We start from the raw sequence: 18,532 nt of genomic DNA on the forward strand, positions 1-18,532 counted from the left end.
TTATAAGGGCCAGCCAGCCACCATTTAGCTCTTTGCATCTCAGAATTCCCAGATGTTTTCCCAGCACTGGCTCAACCTGTTCCTGCCCACTAGGGTGGATGGAAATTCTGGCTCCCTACACCTTGGATTGGCACTTTTTCACTGATGATGCCCATCCCCCAGGTTCTACTGTCACCCTGCCCCTTACTGCCCATCTTGTGGCCACAGAGCAGAGTAGGCTGTGGTTTGGGGCCAGAGGTCTGTGTAATTGGGACCAGCTTCTCTGAGCCAATTCTCAACATGACCCCACAGCCTGGTTACATCAAGCTCAGTAGAGACAGGTGTCAGGCACCTGTGCACGTCTGTGGTGAGGGCAGCGAGCAGGAGGTGTGGTTGACTCTGACTTCAGGTCTTACAGGCCCACATCCAACACAGGCCACGTGGAGCAGTGAAGAGGTCTGATCCAGGCCCCAGGGAGTGACGGCTGTGGGTCTTGGTCTCATGTGGCCCTCAGCAACCAGTGGTGGGTTGGAAGGGTCCTAATTCTCATCCTAGACCATCTGGAGCAGAGACCACCATGTGTGGGTGTGGCTTCTGCTTAGGACCACATCAGATGTGTCACAGTAAAGAGAACAGAGGCCTATATTTCACCAGTAAGTCATTGGCTTAGATTGAGTCCAGGTCGGCTTAGGGGCCACTGCCCAGCTTAAAGCAGGTCGTAGAAGTAGTCCAGGCCCTGGCCCAGCTCCCAGATGGAGATCCCGACGCCCAGCTCCCTGGCCAGCTCCAGCCGTACCTGCAGGGACTGTGAACACAGATGGAGGTATGGCACTTGCCCTTGCCACCCCTTGGGGATAATGTACCCAGAACTGTCCTGTGGCTATGGGGGCAATACAGCCTGGACTCAGGACTGCAGGTCAGACTCCCAAGGCAAAGGGCAAGCAAGTGCTGATGTCTGCTATGTCACTCTGCATTGGACCACATCTGCCACATCCACCCCAGCAAACAAGGCGTGTGACTCGTACCTTCAGAGTTGGATAGAAGACGATGTGCCTCCCACCACGGCTCCTGCAGGAGAAGTGAAACTGTATGCCTGCTTCTGAAGAGGCCCTGGGACTGTACCTCTCACTCCTCAAAGGGGTTAGTTAGGGTCCATCAACACCACCCCCTGCCGCTCCTTCACCTCTGCCCTTCCCCAAGGCCTTCTGCCCATAGCCAACTGAGCTATATGTCACTTACTTCTTGTACTCAAAGAAGTGTTCTGCTGCCTGGCTGTCCCACACCACACGAGGCCTGTGGTCCTTCAGAGTCTGGACATACCTAGAAAGGGAGAGAACAATGTGTGGGTGTGTGAACTGGCCACAAACTCCTGACCCCTAGCTTCTATGAGGCTGTGGACACCACAGATATGATAAGGGATCCACTGCCCCAAAGGTCTACAGCCAGCCAGCAGCACTCAGAGTCCTTCACTTCTATGAAATACTGTGAGCCTTAGCAGAGAAATCATCACTCAGACCTCCCAATGCCTGCTCCAGTGAGCCATCCTCAGGCTAGGCTCTTTGCTCTGCTGAGAACCCAGGTGAGAGGCCTGTGTGGGAGGACAGAAGGCATACAGAGAAGGCAGAGGGAAAAATATGTAAGACATAAGCCAGTGCCATGAGACATGCCTGCAGATCCACCATTCAGGATGCTGAGGCAAGAGGATCACATGAGTCTAGGAGTTGGAGCCAGCTGAGAAACATAAGGACTGAGTTTCCAAGCTAAAATGAGGCCTGGCTAGAGATCCTGCTGTGCCCATTTTTCCTCCCTCCCTCACCCCCCCATCCCAAATAAATAAAATACAAACTGGAAGCCGGATGTGGTGGCGCACGCCTTTAATCCCAGCACTTGAGAGGCAGAGGTAACAGTTCACTGTAACTTCGAGGCCACCATGAGACTACATAGTGAATTCCAGGTCAGCCTGGGCTTGAGCAAGATCCTACCTTGAAAAATGAAAAACAAAAACAAGAAATAAAGACAGAGAGATGGCTTAGCAGCTAAGGCACTTGCCTGCAAAGCCTAAGGACCTCCTTTTACCTCTCCAGATCCCACCTAAGCCAGATGCACAAAGGTGAGGCAAGCATAAGGTTACACATGCCTACTAGGTATAAGCGTCTGGAGTTGGATTTCAGTGGCTGAGGCCCTGGCCTCATTCTTTCTCTTCCTCTAAAAAAAAAAATTATAAAAACAGGACTGAATGGAATTTCAAACGGGAAAGTGTGGGGGTGGGGAGGGAGGGAATTACCATGGGATATATTTTATAATCATGAAAAATGTTAATAAAAATTAAAAAAAAATTTCAATCAAGCCAAAAAAAAAAAAAAAAAAAAAAAAAAACAGGACTGGAGGGATGGCTTAGAGGTTAAGGTGTTGCCTGCAAAGCAAAAGGACACAGTTTTGATTCCCCAGAACCCGTGTTAGCCAGATGCACAAGGGGGCACACATGTCTGGAGTTCTTTGCAGTGGCTGGAGGCCCTGGTGTGCCCATTCTCTCTCCCTCCCTCTTTCTCTGTCAAATAAATAAGTAAATACAATTAAAATTAAAAAATGAAACAGAGGCTCCTAATAATAAGTGTGTGTTTAAACAAAAAAATAAGCCGGGCATGGTGGCGCATGCCTTTAATCCCAGCACTCAAGTGGCAGAGGTAGGATCGCCATGAGTTCGAGGCCACCCTGAGACTACATAGTGAATTCCAGGTCAGCCTGGGCTAGAGTGAGACCCTACCTTGGAAAACCAAAAAAATAAACAAAAAAAAAAAAAAAAAAAAAAAAAAAACAGCTGGGCATGGTGGTGCACACCTTTAATCCCAGCACTTGGGAGGCAGAGGTAGGAGGATGGTTGTGAGTTCGAGGCCACCCCGAGAATAAAGAGTGAATTCCAGGTTAGCCTGAACTAAAGTGAAATCCTACCTGCAAAAGAGGCAGCAGAAAGAATGTAAGGGCCAAAGGAAGGGTAGGACTCCTTACAATATGCTCCTCCAGACACAAAATGGCCTGGATATCCATGACTTCACAGTGCCACACAAAACCCTCATAATAGGAGGAAAAGATCGTGACATCAAAATAAAAGAGAGACTGAGGGGGAGGGGATATGATGGGGAGTGGAGTTTCAAAGTAGAAAGTGAGGGAAGGGAGGGTATTACCATGGGATATTGTCTACAATTATGGAAGGTGCTAATTATAAAAAAATAAAATAAACATATAGGCTGGGTGTGGTGGTACACACCTTTCATCCCAGCACTTGAGAAGCAGAGGTAGTAGGATCACTGTGAGTCTGAGGACATCTGAGACTATACAGAGTTCCAGGTCTAAGTCAGGCTGGGCTACAGTGAGACCTGACCTTAAAAAAAAGAAGAAAATAAAACCCAAAAATAAATAAATGGAAGTGTGGGAGGGTTATGGCACACAAATTATTATTATATGGCTCCCTCAGTCACAAACCTGCAGATGAAAGGGTCAAGTGCTGACAAAGCCATGTGTGTAAACCCACCTAGATATGCCACAGAGGACTAAGAGCAGCAGGGACAAAGGATGTCCTTCATGTATCCAGAGTCCAATGACCATCTGCACAGACACAGGACCACACTGCGTAGGGATTGGGAAGAACTCCTGATTTCAGACTAAGTTGACAGCTGTGGCCCTCTGCTTCCATACTGGGGGCTGCAGCCCTATCTTGGAGCTAGGTTATAGCCTTACATAGCTGACAAAGTGGTCCTGGTCCTTCTGAGTTCATTTAGGTATGAGATCTCATCCCACCAAACCCGAGAGATCTGTACCCATTGAGTACTATCTGCAGATGGACAGTCCTCCACAGAGTAGAAGTTCAGGCATCTTCACTGCCCTGACCTATCCAGAGAACAACCCTGCAAGTTCAGCTCAGTGGGAGCCTTGGTCACCTGCCAAGGGTGTCCCTCTCTTGTCACCTGAACTGAGGGCCAGCTCCAGGAAGGCCTTGAACGAAGCCAGTGTCACAGGCTGAGCATGCAGGGCTGACAGGTGATAGCTTTTCTTTTGCTCAAATGATCTCCCCCTAAACAGGGCTGTTCAAGAGGTTTTGACCAGAATGTTCTACATAGCTCACTTCATGCACAGAGCCAACTTGGACTGAGCAAGGAGGGACACAAGGAGACAGACTCAAGATCTCAGCAGGACAAAGTCTATGAACTTCCCTGGGCCAGCTGGTGTGGGAGACACACACATGGGGGGATGGGATGGGGAGTGAGGGCCATGCAGCTGGGTCTCATCTGCATCTAGGCTTCCGTGTCCTTAGAAGCTTCTCACCATGGAATGGAAAGTTAGCAGACACGCTGACAGCAAAACTTGCCTGAGGTCACATGGCAGAGAAACAGGGTGGAGGTACTTATTAGCATGAGCAGAGTTGACCCCCACTTTATTGATCTGGGCCATGCTGGCTTCCAAATGCATCACAGGGTAATTACAGCTCCACTTTGTGTAGTCTATCAACAACCTGTACTAGGAAGATCCCACACACTTCCTGGACAGCTGGCCCTGACTGATCACACCACCAAGTCAGCGATGGTTTGTCACTAGGAGATGACTGCACATCCTGAAGGCAGGGTGGAGTTAGGGACATGGCCCCTGTGGGGCAGACAGAGCGGTGGCACACAAGAGCCTGTGTGTAGACAGTGATTTAGCTGTGGTACTTAACCAGCCTGGTTGTGAGGAGTCAGCCAAGTGGTGGGACCAGCACAGGCACCTCAAGCCTCAGTTTCTTCTTCTGTGAGGAGTGCTGTAATACTCACTGTACAGAGACATTCTGAGGCCCAGCACAAAACTCATGGTCCTTCTGGGAGGTGGGATGGAGCCCTGTGGGACATCTGAATTTGCCCACTGCCTTTGCTCTCCACCTTGGCCTGGCTGAGGCTAGGTAAAGCACCTGGGCATCTTAGCCTACCAGCACCGCAGGTCAGCCTTCTTGTGTAGGACTTGGCAGAGCCAGGGCCTCACAAGTCGGCACCTGGACCCACCAGAGGACGTCGCTCTTGCAGTGGTGGGCTTGGAACCCAACCACGATCTGAAATGCACTTGGTCCTTTTCTGGATGCCCAACTGCCCAGATGACTCTAAAAAGCCATCCCAGGGCTCTGTTTGAAGCCCTGATTGTACTCGCAAGGGCCATCACTCTGCAGATCTATCTCACCCTGAGGCATTCACAGATGGACAGCCTGGCTGGTAGAAGCAAATATACGGTGGCCACTGGCCTGAGTGAGCCAGCCAATCACCCCTACCTTGGGGCCTTGGCTCTGTCTATGACTGAGCAGATGGCAAGATGGCTGAACTGTGCCTCCCTTGGAGGGGACTTGGGTCAGTGCTAGGGATGGACATGGGAGGCAGATTATCTTGAGAAGCTGGACTCTCAGGAAATGGTAATTGCATTCTGAAAGCTGGAGGGGCCATGTGCTAATGAGGCTCACCTGTGCCTAACACATGGCCCTCAGCCATTACCTGCACTGGTGGGATCATCAGCAAAGGTGAGGGGTAAGCTATGTTTGGGGAGAAGGGGGCTGCTGGACCCTGAGGCATCATGCTCCAAATACTTTCCCTCTTTCTTTTTTCTTGTTTTTTTTTTGAGGTAGGGTTTCTCTAGCTCAGGCTGACCTGGAATTCACTATGTAGTCTCAGGGTGGCCTTGAACTCATGGTGATCCTCCTACCTCTGCCTCCCGAGTGCTGGGATTAAAGGCATGTGCCACTATACCTGGCTACACTCTTCCTCTTGATGCCATACCCAGCCTGGGGCCTAGGGACCAACAGCAGCAGACACGTCTGCTTGTCTCACGGCTGGCTGCCTCTACCATCTGGATTCAACTTCAGAGAAATTAAGCCTCAAGGGAGAGAAGCTGTGACCTCTGAGTCCTGGATTCCTTACGCTTCCAGCCATAAGAAACCCTGCTTTGTGAAGAAAAAGTCAACTGAGACCCACAGAGCGCAGTAGGGCCCTGCTAGGATGGGTCCCTCATCCCATACTCAAGTCTCAGGTAAGCTGATGGGTGGGCATCTGACTCGACTGAGCCTTGGAAGGAGGAAAAATGATGTCACCACTTAGTGTCTGCTGCTTGCTGTCACTGGGAAAGCAAGGGCAGGTTTGGCAGCCGTGGAAGCAAGGCTGAGATACCCAGTAAGGCACAGCTCTCATGGTTTGTAGGCACCTCTGTCCTCACTCCCAGCTGGGGACTGACACTGAACACAGCCAGCAGGTGAGGATGACAAACTGATCTGCTGTCCCCACCACTGATTAGCTGGGTCTGCTCTCGGCCAGTGCCTGACCAAAGACAGCTTGGTGAAGCTCTGGCATATGAAAAAGCACTGAAGCCTGAACCATTACTCACTGATGAGACCTGTCACCAAAAATGGAGCTACGTGCAGGGCTGTGAGCTCACTGAGATCCAAGCCCAAGGACCCTTTGTGGACAGCAGCCTGTCTGTCCTTTCTTAACCAGGCCCAAATCTTCTCCCAGTAGGAGAACACTGATGGCAGAGCCATACCCAACCCTGCCTCGTGGATATAGCAAAGCCTTAGGCTTCTCACTTTAAGACTTCTCACTTCAAGGTCAACCTCTGCCAGCAATTTGCACAGCTGTTTCTGGAAGTTTTTCATGTCTGTGATGGGGAAACTGCTCTCAGCCTGATCAGCCACCTGTCCCAACAGAGGGGCTTGTGCCTGAAGTCTCTGAGCTGTTCAGTGAAGGCTACTGAAGTCCAAAGCATCTAAAATTGTGAGTGGGGGACACAATGAATGGGCATACAGGACTCCTCATCCCCAACATTGGCTGTCAGATGGTGCCTGGAACTTCTTTGGGAAATAAGAGACAAGGGACCTGGTAGCTGGGGCAGGCTGATCCTTCAGCTATGGTGGAATCAAGGTTGAAGGTCTGGGGTGGCTATGGAATTTGTCATGCAGTCTGTGAATATTTATGGCTTAAAGAGTCTCATTAGCCAGGTGTGGTGACACATACCTTTAATCCCAGCTTGGGAGGCAGAGGTAGGAGACTTTCTGTGAGGCCACCCTGAGATAGAGTAAGGCCCTACCTCAAAAAACAAAACAAAACAAACAAACAAAAAGTCTCACATTAAAGCCAGGTGTGGTGGTACATGCTTGAAATCCCAGCATGCAGGAGTTTGACATGAGGCTGCCAAAGGTTTGAGGCCATCCTGAGCTACAGAGTTAGTCTTAGGCCAGCCTGGTCCACAGGGTATTGAGACCATGTCCCAAAAAAACCCAAAGAGGGCTGGGATGAGATGGCTCAGTGGTTAAAGGTGTTTGTCTGCAAAGCCTGTTGATCTGGGTTTGACTGCCAAATGCACAAAGCAGCATAGGCATTTGGAGTTTGCAGTGGCAAGAGGCCCTGGAATACCCACATTCTCTTGCAAATTAAAAAAGTTACTTTAAATGGCCTGGATATCCATGACCTCATAGTGCCTGACATTACCTACACAAGACCATCATAAGAGGAGTAAAAGGGCTGGAGAGATGGCTTAGCGATTAAGCGCTTCCTGGGTTCGAGGCTTTATTCCCCAGGACCCATGTCAACCAGATGCACAAGGGGGTGCATGCGTCTGGAATTTGTTTGCAGTGGCTGGTGGCCCTGGCGTGCCCATTCTCTCTGTCTTTCTCTCTCTATCTGCCTCTTTCTGTCTGTCTCTCTCAAAAAGAGACTGATTGAGATAGGGAGGGGATATGATGGAGAATGGAATTTCAAAGGGGAAAGTGGGGGAGGGAGGGTATTACCATGGGATATTTTTTATAATCATGGAAAATGTTAATAAAAATTGAGAAAAATAAAAAACATTTTAAAATATGGAAAAAATAAAAAAATTACTTTACACACACACACACATTCCTTTAGCTTTGCAGGCTAATGCCTAGACTTTTACTTTTTAAAAAATATTTTTAGCCAGGCCGGGTGTGGTGGCATATGCCTTTAATCCCAGCACTAGAAAGGCAGATGTTGGAGGATCACTGTAAGTTTCAAGCCACCCTGAGACTTCAGAGTGAATATGATGTTAGCCTGGGCTCGAGTGAGACCCTACCTCAAAAAAATTTATTTTTGGCTGAGTGTGGTCGCACACACCTTTAGTCCTAGCATTTGGGAGCCAGAGGTAGGAGGGTGGCTGTAAATTCAAGGCCAGCTTGAGACTACATACTGAATTCCAGCCTGGGCTACAGTGAGACCCTACCTCGAAAAACCAAAAAGACCAACAAAGAATGAGGAGAAAGAAAACACCTAGTTTCACTGAGTCACAGTAATGGGACAAGGGACATAGCACTGTGTCATTCTGTTCTGCCATCTGCCTTATACACATGCCCAAGGAAACCACAGAGACAGGATGAAGGGAAAGGCATGGCTTGGGAGGGGACCCATTGAACAATGTTGCTGGGCAGCACACGAGGTCTATAGGGTGAGCTGGGGCTATCTACCTGCTCTGCCCAGGGTACAGGCCTGAGTGCAGTTGACAAGGGTCACCAGTGACACAGGAAGTTGCTGCCAACAGCAGTAGGTGAGGAGGCTCTGAGCTGACAAAATTCCATTTCTCTCATGAGAGCTGGGATGAGAGAGCACAGGCATCTCCATAACAGGAGGCCCATCTGATTCTGTGCTGTCAGGGGGTTGAGTTCTGAATCAAAAGAAGAGGTCCTCCAGCTGGGACATGACCATGGGGACACAGGGATAGGGACCCATGGGGAGGGGTGAGGAGTGCGCAGAGGAGGCCACAGGGAGGGGGTCAGATGGCACTGGGGCTGAGGTGGGGTGAGGAAAAATGTTCAAGGAACCTGTCAGCCTGGGGACAATAGAGCAGTAGGGGAATTCAGCACCGTCCTGACCAGGGCCTCCCACAAACAGGCCCTGGCAGCACTGGAGGGATGGCTTAGCAGTTAAGGTGTGTGTCTGCAAAGCCAAAGGACTCAGGTTCTATTCCCCAGGACCCACGTAAGCCAGATGCACAAGGGAGAGCACACGTCTGGAGTTTGCTTGCAGTGGCTGGAGCCCTGACATGCCCATTCTCTCTCTCTCTCTCTCTCTCTCTCTCTCTCTCTCTCTCTCTCTCTCTCTCTCTTTCTGTCAAATAAATACACAAATAGATAAAGTGGCTGGAGCCCTGACATGCCCATTCTCTCCCTCTCTCTCTCTTTCTGTCAAATAAATACACAAATAGATAAATAAAATATATATATTTTAAAGGCCCTGGCAGCTGTCTAGTACTTGATGCTTGTAGGCAGTAGTGCCAGTGTGGCATCCCTGAAGTCCCCTTCAATCTCTTGCTGCAGGACAGCCCACAGGCCAGGACCCAAGTGAGAGACGCACCCTATTCCATAAGTGGCCTTGAGGCAGGACTCAGCTGTGCTGGGTCAGCTTCCTCGCCGGCTCTGCATCCATGAGGATGGTGCGTGAGTCTCCCTGACTGATCATTTACCAGCCTCTCGGGGAGCAGCTCAGCTGCGCAGGCATCTGTGCTGCAGCTTTGACAAGGTGAGGCTGGGCAGTCAGCGTCCCTCAGGGCCAAGTTGGGTAGGAGCTGCTGGCTATGCAGACCTGGCCCCAGGAACTTCACTTTCTTCACCTGAGTACACCCTTGTATAGGCCCACATGTAGGCTCCTGCCTTATACCTAAGCACTTACTCCCCCACCTCACAGAGCCAGGAGCATTTCTCTGCTAGGTTACCCTTTCTGGCTGGGCAAACCCAGAATCCTAGCCCTACAAGACCAGGGCACTGGACAGCCTTTGTGGATGTACCTATCTCCTGGTGGAGCAGGGGCAGTCCTCAGCTGTGTGGCCCCTGACTGCACCCCACACACCAGCAGGCTGGGACACAGCCATGAGGCTCAGTAGTCTCTCTCTCTCTCTTCTGGAAATAGCCACCAAGATCCTGACCTGTCCCTACCCTACCTGCCAGCTGCATGTCTCCCCAGGCTCTTCCCAAAGCCAGCTCCCCACCACTCCACCGTGTCTGCAGTCAAATCCAGCTTCAGTGACACAGAGTGAACCTAGCACCAGGAGACAAAGGCTGGTCCAATCCTGTGCTGGGCCCAGGACCAGGAGCAGCTGTGTGGATCAAGGGGCGTTTGGACATAGAGAGGAGAGCATCCCAGTGGGACTACTCCCTTCCATGTCCTTGGAGTGTCACCCACTTTAACACCCAGCATGCAAAGACCAATGGAGAGGGTGGTTGAGTGAGGGGGAGTCTTGGCCTTCGTGAGTGCTCCTTGGAGTGGTCCAGGAGTGACTAAGGGCAGCAGCAAAGTGTTCTCACTCTTCTACTGACTGAGAGTCCAGCCAAGGGCCAACCAAGTCAGCTCTGACCTTACCGCAGGGCCAAAATGTCCAGAAACTGAGAAGGGTCCAGTCAAGACATTAGCATTCACCAAAGTGGGCAGTCTGGCTTCTGCTCACTTGCCTTGGTCATACCCTTCCCAGAGTGGGCCTGAGGCTCCTGCAGAGACACCCAGGAAAACAATGGCTGAGCCCAGTGAGCAGTGGAATTTAGATTTCTGGACACCATTCTCTATGTAAAGGACCATTAGGTAATTGAGCGGTTCAAATGGCTTCAAAGGAACTTAACTGCACCCAAAACACAGACCCCAGATTTGTAGGAATGATAAAATATCTGGCACCCAACACTAAAATTCTCAATACCTAGCATTCAATCCAAGAGTACTGGGCCCTCAAAGGCTGTACCACAGGCCCCAAACTGAGAGATGTCCTCTGTGTAAGCTGGCCAGAACTGACCCAGAGGTTGGGGTGAGCAGAGGAAGAACTTTGGTCATCATCACAATTGAATCCCTACAGAAGATGTAAAAACAAGATCCAGAAATTTTCTAGACAGGGGATGAAAAGAGGCTGGACAGGGTCAATGGCAGAATGGACATGACAAAAGAAATGAGCTTTGAAGACAGTGACAGAAAGCAACTGAACCCAGACAGGTTTAAAAAAACAACAACCAGTAGCTGGGTGTGGTAGCACACATCTTTAATCCCAGCACTTCGGAGGCAGAGGTAGGAGGATCGCCGTGAGTTCGAGACCACCCTGAGACTACATCGTGAATTCCAGGTCAGCCTGAGCTGGCGTGAGACCCTACCTCGAAAAACCAAGGCTGCAAGGTCACCAAGAAATCCTTTTGGAACTGAACTGAAAACCTCCTCCATGTAGACCAGCTGACAGAAAGCTAGAAAAAGCCATGCTGCATGCAGCTCAATGGGAGAGACAGAAATCACCAGTGAAGATACTCCACAGTGGACACTGCAAGCCTTATATTTGGCCAATCAGGCCAATGAGCCAATGGGTGAAATAGTGGCATGGCCATTATGGGGGAAACCAACCACTCTCTAATTTGACTTGAGGCCTGCTACATGGGCAGGAATACATCATCCCTGATACTGAAAACCTACAACAGGGGTAGTCATGAGCCCTAGGGGTATAACATCTGCTGCTGTCTGACTAAAATGTATATACTATGCTCATCAAACTGCCCAGTAAGCACTTCTTTTAATGTTCATACCCATATATTAATGCTACTCTCACTTTTTCATTAGAGAATTTTCTCTTTTCAGATGGCAGTGACCTTGGGATAACTCAGAAGGCACCATAATGCTGAGCAGAAGTGACAGAGGAGTACTCAGCTCTATCACACGTTCCAAGGCTCAGGGTGTGACGGAAAGAATGTAAGAGCCAAAGGAAGGGCAGGACTCCTTACAACATGCTCCTCCAGACACAAAATGGCCTGGATATCCATGACCTCACAGTGCCTGACACTACCTACACAAGGCCATCATAATAGGAGGTAAAAGATAATGACATCTTATCAAAATAAGAGAGACCGATTGAGAGGAGGAGATGATGGAGAGTGAAGGTTCAAAGGGGAAAGTGGGGGGAGGGAGGGCATTAACATGGGATATTGTTTACAATCGTGGAAGTTGTTAATTATAAAAAAATAAAATCTGAAAAAAAAAATCCAAACACTTTCCCAATCTAATACGTATGAGTGCAGACACTGGGGAGTGCAGTGAACGTTGAGCACGAGAAACAGATGGCGGTGAAGCAACTGCAGAAACCCTGCAGGAAGCACGGAGGCTGGCAGCAGTGGGCCCCGCTCATGGGAAAGCACAGCAAGAGTGGCGTGTTCAAACAGACACAGCTTCAGAGCAAAGCACAGGCAAGCTGGAAGGGTTCACGAAAACACAACCACAGACTGGGTCAGAGATGTGGGAGGGAACCCTCAGTGGAGATAAATGATGGAGACAGAAAACCAAGAGCTGGTTCTGGCACAGCCATGCCAAGCCCAGTGCATTTCTGATGAGGATGGCACCACAGCTGCAGACCCTGGCTATGGCACCAGCATTGTGGGGAGGGTGCCCACTCTGAGGTGGCTGTGGTAGCATGGGCCCTCAGGCATGAATGGGGTTTTCCACTCCAACTCCAGTCTATGAGCCCAAGAGGACCATATTCAGAATCTTCTTATCCCAACTCTTCTCCCCTTCCCCAGAAAGTGACATGCATACCCCTGTAACCAGCCATACATGGAATGTGACCAGGAGGGCCCTGGACTCACCTGGCCCCGATGACAGGCTCACGGGCATCCTTGGAGGCTGCATAATCCATACCATAGAAGTTCAGCCCCAGGAGGATCTTGCTCCGCCACTGTGACTTGGGGTCCAGGACCTGGACACAGGCTCGAACCCAGGCCAGTGGTGCATTAGGTCCAGGCCTGCGAAGTGATGGGGGCAGCTCTCAGTAGTAGCAGGAAGACCTGTGCTAGACCCCATCCCTGTCCTCCACGTCCTTCCACTTTGTCCCATTTTTCCTCTGTGCTGTGACCAATGCTTCTCAAGCGATACACAGACATACTGGCAAATGCTTGTAATTCTAGTACATGCCTGTAATCCCAGGCTGACACAAGAGGATCACTAGAAGTTTGAGGCCAACCACAATGAGTGCCAGACCATCCCGGGCTACAGTAAGACTCTATATAAAAACACACACACACACAAAAAAAACAACTGGGGGGAGCGAAATACCATGGTTTGTTGTCTGTAAGTATAGAAGTTGTCAATAAAGATATATGTATTTGAAAAAAAAATTGGGGGGCCGGGCATAGTGGCGCATGCCTTTAATCCCAGCACTCAGGAGGCAGAGGTAGGAGGATCGCTATTGAGTGCAAGGCCACCCTGAGACTCCATAGTGAATTCCAGGTCAGCCTGGGTTAGAACAAGACCCTACCTTGTAAAACCAAAAATAAATAAATAAATAATAATAATAATTGGAAGGCCAGGCATGGTGGCATATGCCTTTTTTTTAAAATTTATTTGAGAGCGACAGACACAGAAAGACAGATAGAGGGAGAGAGAGAGAATGGGCGCGCCAGGGCTTCCAGCCTCTGCAAACGAACTCCAGACACGTGCGCCCCCTTGTGCATCTGGCTAACGTGGGACCTGGGGAACCGAGCCTCAAACCGGGGTCCTTAGGCTTCACAGGCAAGCGCTTAACCGCTAAGCCATCTCTCCAGCCTGGCATATGCCTTTTACCCCAGCACTTGGGAGGTAGTGGTAGGAGAATCGCTGTGAGTTGAAGGCCACTCAGACTACATAATGAATTTCTGGTTAGCCTGGGCTGGAGGGAGGCTCTACCTCGCAAAATCTCTCTCTCTCTCTTTCTCTTTCTCACACACACACACACAAATTGGAGCCAGGCATGGTGATACATAGCTTTAATCCCAGCACTGGAGAGGCAAAGGTAGAATTACTATGAGTTTGAGGCCTGGGACTACAGAGTGAGTTCCAGGTCAGTCTTGGGGAGCAGCATGGCTGTGCTGAGGCCTGATGACAGAGACAGCAGACAGAACATGCCTGTCTCTGGTGACACGACTCTGCCCAGGCAGGGCCCTACCACGGGCCTGTTCTCCTGAGCATGGGGCAGGCACAGGGCCCCCAGCTTCTATCAGGCAGTGTCTAACTGCAGAAGTGGTGTCTATCTGCTGAGTCACAGAGCCCACAGGCAAGAAAGTGTTTTGGAGGCCAGGGTATAGGTCCACAGCTTCCTAGAGACCCACTGTGCCTGTTGCACCTTAAGAGCCCACACTCACTGTTGTGACGTGGAGTAGTCGTAGGTCATGAGACTGAAGCCATCTAGCACCGGGGCCAGTTGCTCGAACTCCTTGTGCGTGAACATGCCTAGCTGGTCGGTCCTGTGAGGAGGAAAGTGTGCCCACTTCGTACCATGCATGACCTGCTGGGCCCACTGCCATTCTCTGGGCCCAGCCAGGGTCAGAACAAGTCCCACTGCATGCTGGGAAAGACCACACTTGTCCTTGAAGACTTACAGCTGCATCTCACAGCCCTTAGGTATTCACCATGGAGAAGAGCAGGCACCTCCCAATGGGAGGACAAATCTGTTGGTTTTTTTCAAGACAGGGTCTCACTGTAGCCCAGGCTGACCTGGAATTCACTATGTAGTCTCAAGGTGGCCTTGAACTCAAGGTGATCCTCCTACCTCTGTCTCCTGAGTGCTGGGATTAAAGGTGTGCATCACCATGCCCAGCAAGGGAGAACAAATCTGAAGTGACATTTACACCTGGCATAGGATGGGGCATGAGCCCTATCTAAGGGCTTCTAGAAGAACCTCTTCCCCTGCTAAACCACACTGGTCATGCTGCAGACAAGGACTGGTCACTAGAGCCAGGGGAGGCACTGCTGCCCTCTAGACACAGTACTGCCTCTCACAGGACCAGGCTGATTTTCGTACATCCTTGCCTAGGCCCAGCCAGCACTGGTGTATGGTGGGGTCCGCTGCCACCCAACCTTCAGGTTCACTACCCCCAGGGCATGACCAGGCTTGGCCTGACCCCTGTGGTCACTTTCAGCTTCTCCAGGCAGGGCTCCTATGACAGGAACCCTCTAGGGCACTGGGGCACTGAAGGGTTAAGCAGGGCAGGTAAGGATGAGGAGACGGGACAAAGCCTGAGGGCAGGGGTAGTAGGAGAGGTCAGAGGAGACTGCCACTGAGGTAGAGGCAAGTCCAGTTCAAGGGCAGGAGACAGGTATGAAATGAAGAATGGGTGAGTGGAGCTGGGTGTGGTAGTGCATGCCTTTAATCCCAGCACTTGGGAAGCAGAGGTAGGATGTGAGTTCGAGGCCACCCTGTGACTACCTAGTGAGTTCCAGGTCAGCCTGGGCTAAAGTGAGACCCTACCTCAAAAAACCAAACAGAATGGGTGAGTGGAAATGCATGGAGCCCATGGGACCCTGTGGGAGCTGTCTTTTCTACAGCATGCATCACAGGCCCGCAGATCCTCATGACACAATAACCTTACTCCATAGCCAGGGCACCACCTATGGCCCACAGGCCAGGATGGTCATGCTTTTGAGTGGTCAGCACATGACAAACAAGAACACAGCCAACACTATACAGAGATGGAGCAACCTCCTGCAGCAGTAGCCATTGGCAGAAATAAGGAATCCCACTGGGCCTCTCCCACCCACTTGGTTGTGTCCTGAGAAATGTGTCACCCCTCCTACCTCTGTGAAAGAAGTACTGTGCAGAAGCTATTGCCAGAGCCAACCCTCCCCAGCCTGTCCCCACACCCACACTCTAGAGAACCTGGCCACCAAGCTGTTTGTCTCTGTGATTCACAGCACCAGGACAAGAGGGAGTGTTCCTGGTTGAGAGACACAAGAACAACTCGTCAACAGACTGACAGGGCATGGCTTCTAATAAACAAAAATCACTGCTCATGCTGAAAACCTCATGCTCTGAATTATCTCTGAGCAATGAAAACTAAGGAAAAAAAGAAAAGAACACACCACAGTTAGCACCCTGGACTTGGCCCCATGCAGGTGACGGAAGGAAGGCAAATGTCCAGCACTGGCAGGGAGATAGACGCTCTCTACTCTGGAGTGACCCAAGTCACCTTTGCCTTTCAGTGGTGATTGCCCCTCCCCTCCAGAGAAGGGGCATGTAGTGACACTGTGAGGACTAACCAGGTTCCCTCTAGCCATGTGGGCCCTTTATTAAAACCTGCAGTGGGGGCTGGAGGGATGGCTTAGCAGTTAAGGCATTTGCCTGCAAAGCCTAAGGACCCAGGTTCCATTTCTCAGAACCCACACAAGCCAGATAGATACACATGGTGGTGGCATGCATACGGAGTTTGTTTGCAGTGGCTAGAGGTCCTGGGCGTCCATTCTCTCTCCCTCTCTCTCTCTCTCTCTCTCTCTCTCTCTCTCTCTCTCTCTCTCTCTCTCAAATAAATAAAATATTTTTAAAAACAACACAACCACCACCCTGCAGTGGGAAAGGTGCCCAGGTGCTTGGGCACACTACACAGCTGCAGCCTACAAAACAGTTACTGTGAGCATAGGCATGGTTAATCACGCAGCTGTGGGCCCTACAGCCTCACCATTACCACCAGCAGGCCCCTCAGGGGAGACCGGTCAGGGCCATCTCTCATCCCTCTAGCACAACATTCTTCCCGGCCCTGCCTTGGGGGTGGGGCACCAACCCCAAATCCTTGTCACATCCCTCTTCCAGTGCCCCACTAGCGCCATCTGTGGGTGACAACAAGACAGTGCTGGAGTCAGCCAGGCAGAAGGGTTCCCAGCTCAAGGAAAATCCCTAAATCCCTCCAGGAGCTGCCCTGCAGCTTTTCCCAAAAACCTCCACCCTAATCCTCTGGGCCTCTCCTTCCTGATTGTCTCTCCGTACCCTCTAGGCATCCCTGTCCAGCCTCTCCAGGACAATGGGAAGGGGTGTGATGTGGGCCATCCTACCTGACCTGCTGTTTCTGGATGCTGTCCACAGAGCAGAACCTGCAGTGACCCGCAGGAACACTGGGTCCTGGTAACTGAGATGGTGGCCTCTTCATCCACACTACAGGCCTGCTCTAGGACACCCACCCCACAGCAGGCCAGCGCTCATGCCACACCTGCTCTTTCTGCCCCATGTTCTTGGCAAGTGATGCCCTCTCCCTTAGGCTGGCTCTAGGTGTTGGGGGTAGGGCATCCTGACACTCCCCTCCCAGCCAGAGAACCCTAGTGATCTTCTGGAAGTTTCTGAACTTGATCTGACAGGTCCTAAATCATCCAGGCTTGTCTATGGCTGCCATCCCTTACCTGCTCACCCCTCTTGGTGACTTCCTCCTGGACCTGCCTATGATGTTGCTTGATACAGTGGTCGAAGGGTCACTAAAATGACAATCCACCGCCCCGACTGCCTCACTGGCCATATGTTTGCAGGCCCCATGGGGCGTGACATCAGTTATCCACACTGTCCCAGGTTCAAAGTCCTCTTCACAGAGGCCTCAAAACTCATTGCTGCCTGTTTGCTGCCTTGGCTCCCCAGGCTGTAGGCAAGGGACAAACAGGTGATATGGGCAGGGGTTTCTGCAGAGTGGCTAGCATCCCCAGCCTCACTCATCATCTTCCCTTGACCACTGGGCTGGGTGCTGTGTACAGATGATCCCCACAGCTGATCTCAGACTGCTCTGACACTACCACCAACACCTGGTCATTGCAGGTCGGGGACTCTAAACTAGGTAACCAAGGCCGCTGTTCTGCCCCTGGGTCTCTCCACTGCTGTGTGCCCAAGTGACCATGGGAGGGCAGCGCAAGGTCAGCACATTCAGCCAGAAGTTGCTCAGTTCATTAGAACCCAGGGATCTATAGCCCAAACAGTGGAGTGAACCTGCACTTAGTGACAAAGGACACAGAATTTTCATTTGGCAACTAGAAGCCACGCATGCATGTGCACGTACACTGGAGATGAGTATGCCCAGTGCAGCCTTTGTGAGGTGAACGACAGTGTGATTGTGTCCTAGGGTAGGAAGAGCAGGGGTGTTGGCTGGGTTCCTGTGTGTGTGGGAGGGGGACACGGGACAATAGCAAACAAGGAAAGCCTCCAAAGAAACCTCCCCTCAGGCAAAAGGGCTCAGCAAAAATACCCTTGGACATTCTGAGCTCTGCCAGCTTAGGGTCTGGCTTTCTCTCTTTGTTGTTTGTTTTTTTTTTTTAAATTTTTTTTTGTTTATTTTTATTTATTTATTTGAGAGTAACAGACAGAGAGAGAAAGAGGCAGAGAGAGAGAGAGAAAGAGAGAGAGAGAGAGAATGAGCGCATCAGGGCTTTCAGCCACTGCAAACGAACTCCAGATGCGTCCACCCCTTTGTGCATCTGGCTAATGTGGCTCCTGGGGAAGTGAGCCTTGAACCGGGGTCCTTAGGCTTCACAGGCAAGCGCTTAACCACTGAGCAATCTCCCCAGCCCTGTTTTTAAAAAATATTTTATTTATTTATTTATTTGAAAGCGACAGACACAGAGAGAAAGACAGATAGAGGGGGAGAGAGAGAGAGTGGGCGCGCCAGGGCTTCCAGCCTCTGCAAACAAACTCCAGACGCGTGCGCCCCCTTGTGCATCTGGCTAACATGGGACCTGGGGAACCGAGCCTCGAACTGGGGTCCTTAGGCTTCACAGGCAAGCGCTAAACTGCTAAGCCATCTCTGCAGCCCCTGTTT

At 50.9% G+C, this 18,532-nt stretch overlaps 1 protein-coding gene across 3 annotated transcripts in view; it reads right to left on the reverse strand.

Moving 5' to 3' along the window:
* Nucleotides 1-224: 224 nt before the first annotated feature.
* Chid1 (chitinase domain containing 1) overlaps nt 225-18,532 on the reverse strand; it is a 44,308-nt gene continuing 26,000 nt past the window's right edge. For all 3 annotated transcript variants that reach the window (XM_004654186.3, XM_045141198.1, XM_045141200.1), the window contains 5 exons: nt 14,114-14,215; nt 12,584-12,739; nt 1,219-1,299; nt 1,005-1,047; nt 225-784 (listed from right to left, as the gene is read on the reverse strand). In XM_004654186.3, the coding sequence (XP_004654243.1) occupies nt 686-784; nt 1,005-1,047; nt 1,219-1,299; nt 12,584-12,739; nt 14,114-14,215 (481 nt within the window). In that variant the 3' untranslated portion in view covers nt 225-685. The remainder of the gene's footprint in view (nt 785-1,004; nt 1,048-1,218; nt 1,300-12,583; nt 12,740-14,113; nt 14,216-18,532) is intronic.

This window comes from Jaculus jaculus, chromosome 1, assembly GCF_020740685.1.
Source record: "Jaculus jaculus isolate mJacJac1 chromosome 1, mJacJac1.mat.Y.cur, whole genome shotgun sequence".
Classification (NCBI taxonomy): Eukaryota; Metazoa; Chordata; class Mammalia; order Rodentia; family Dipodidae; genus Jaculus; species Jaculus jaculus.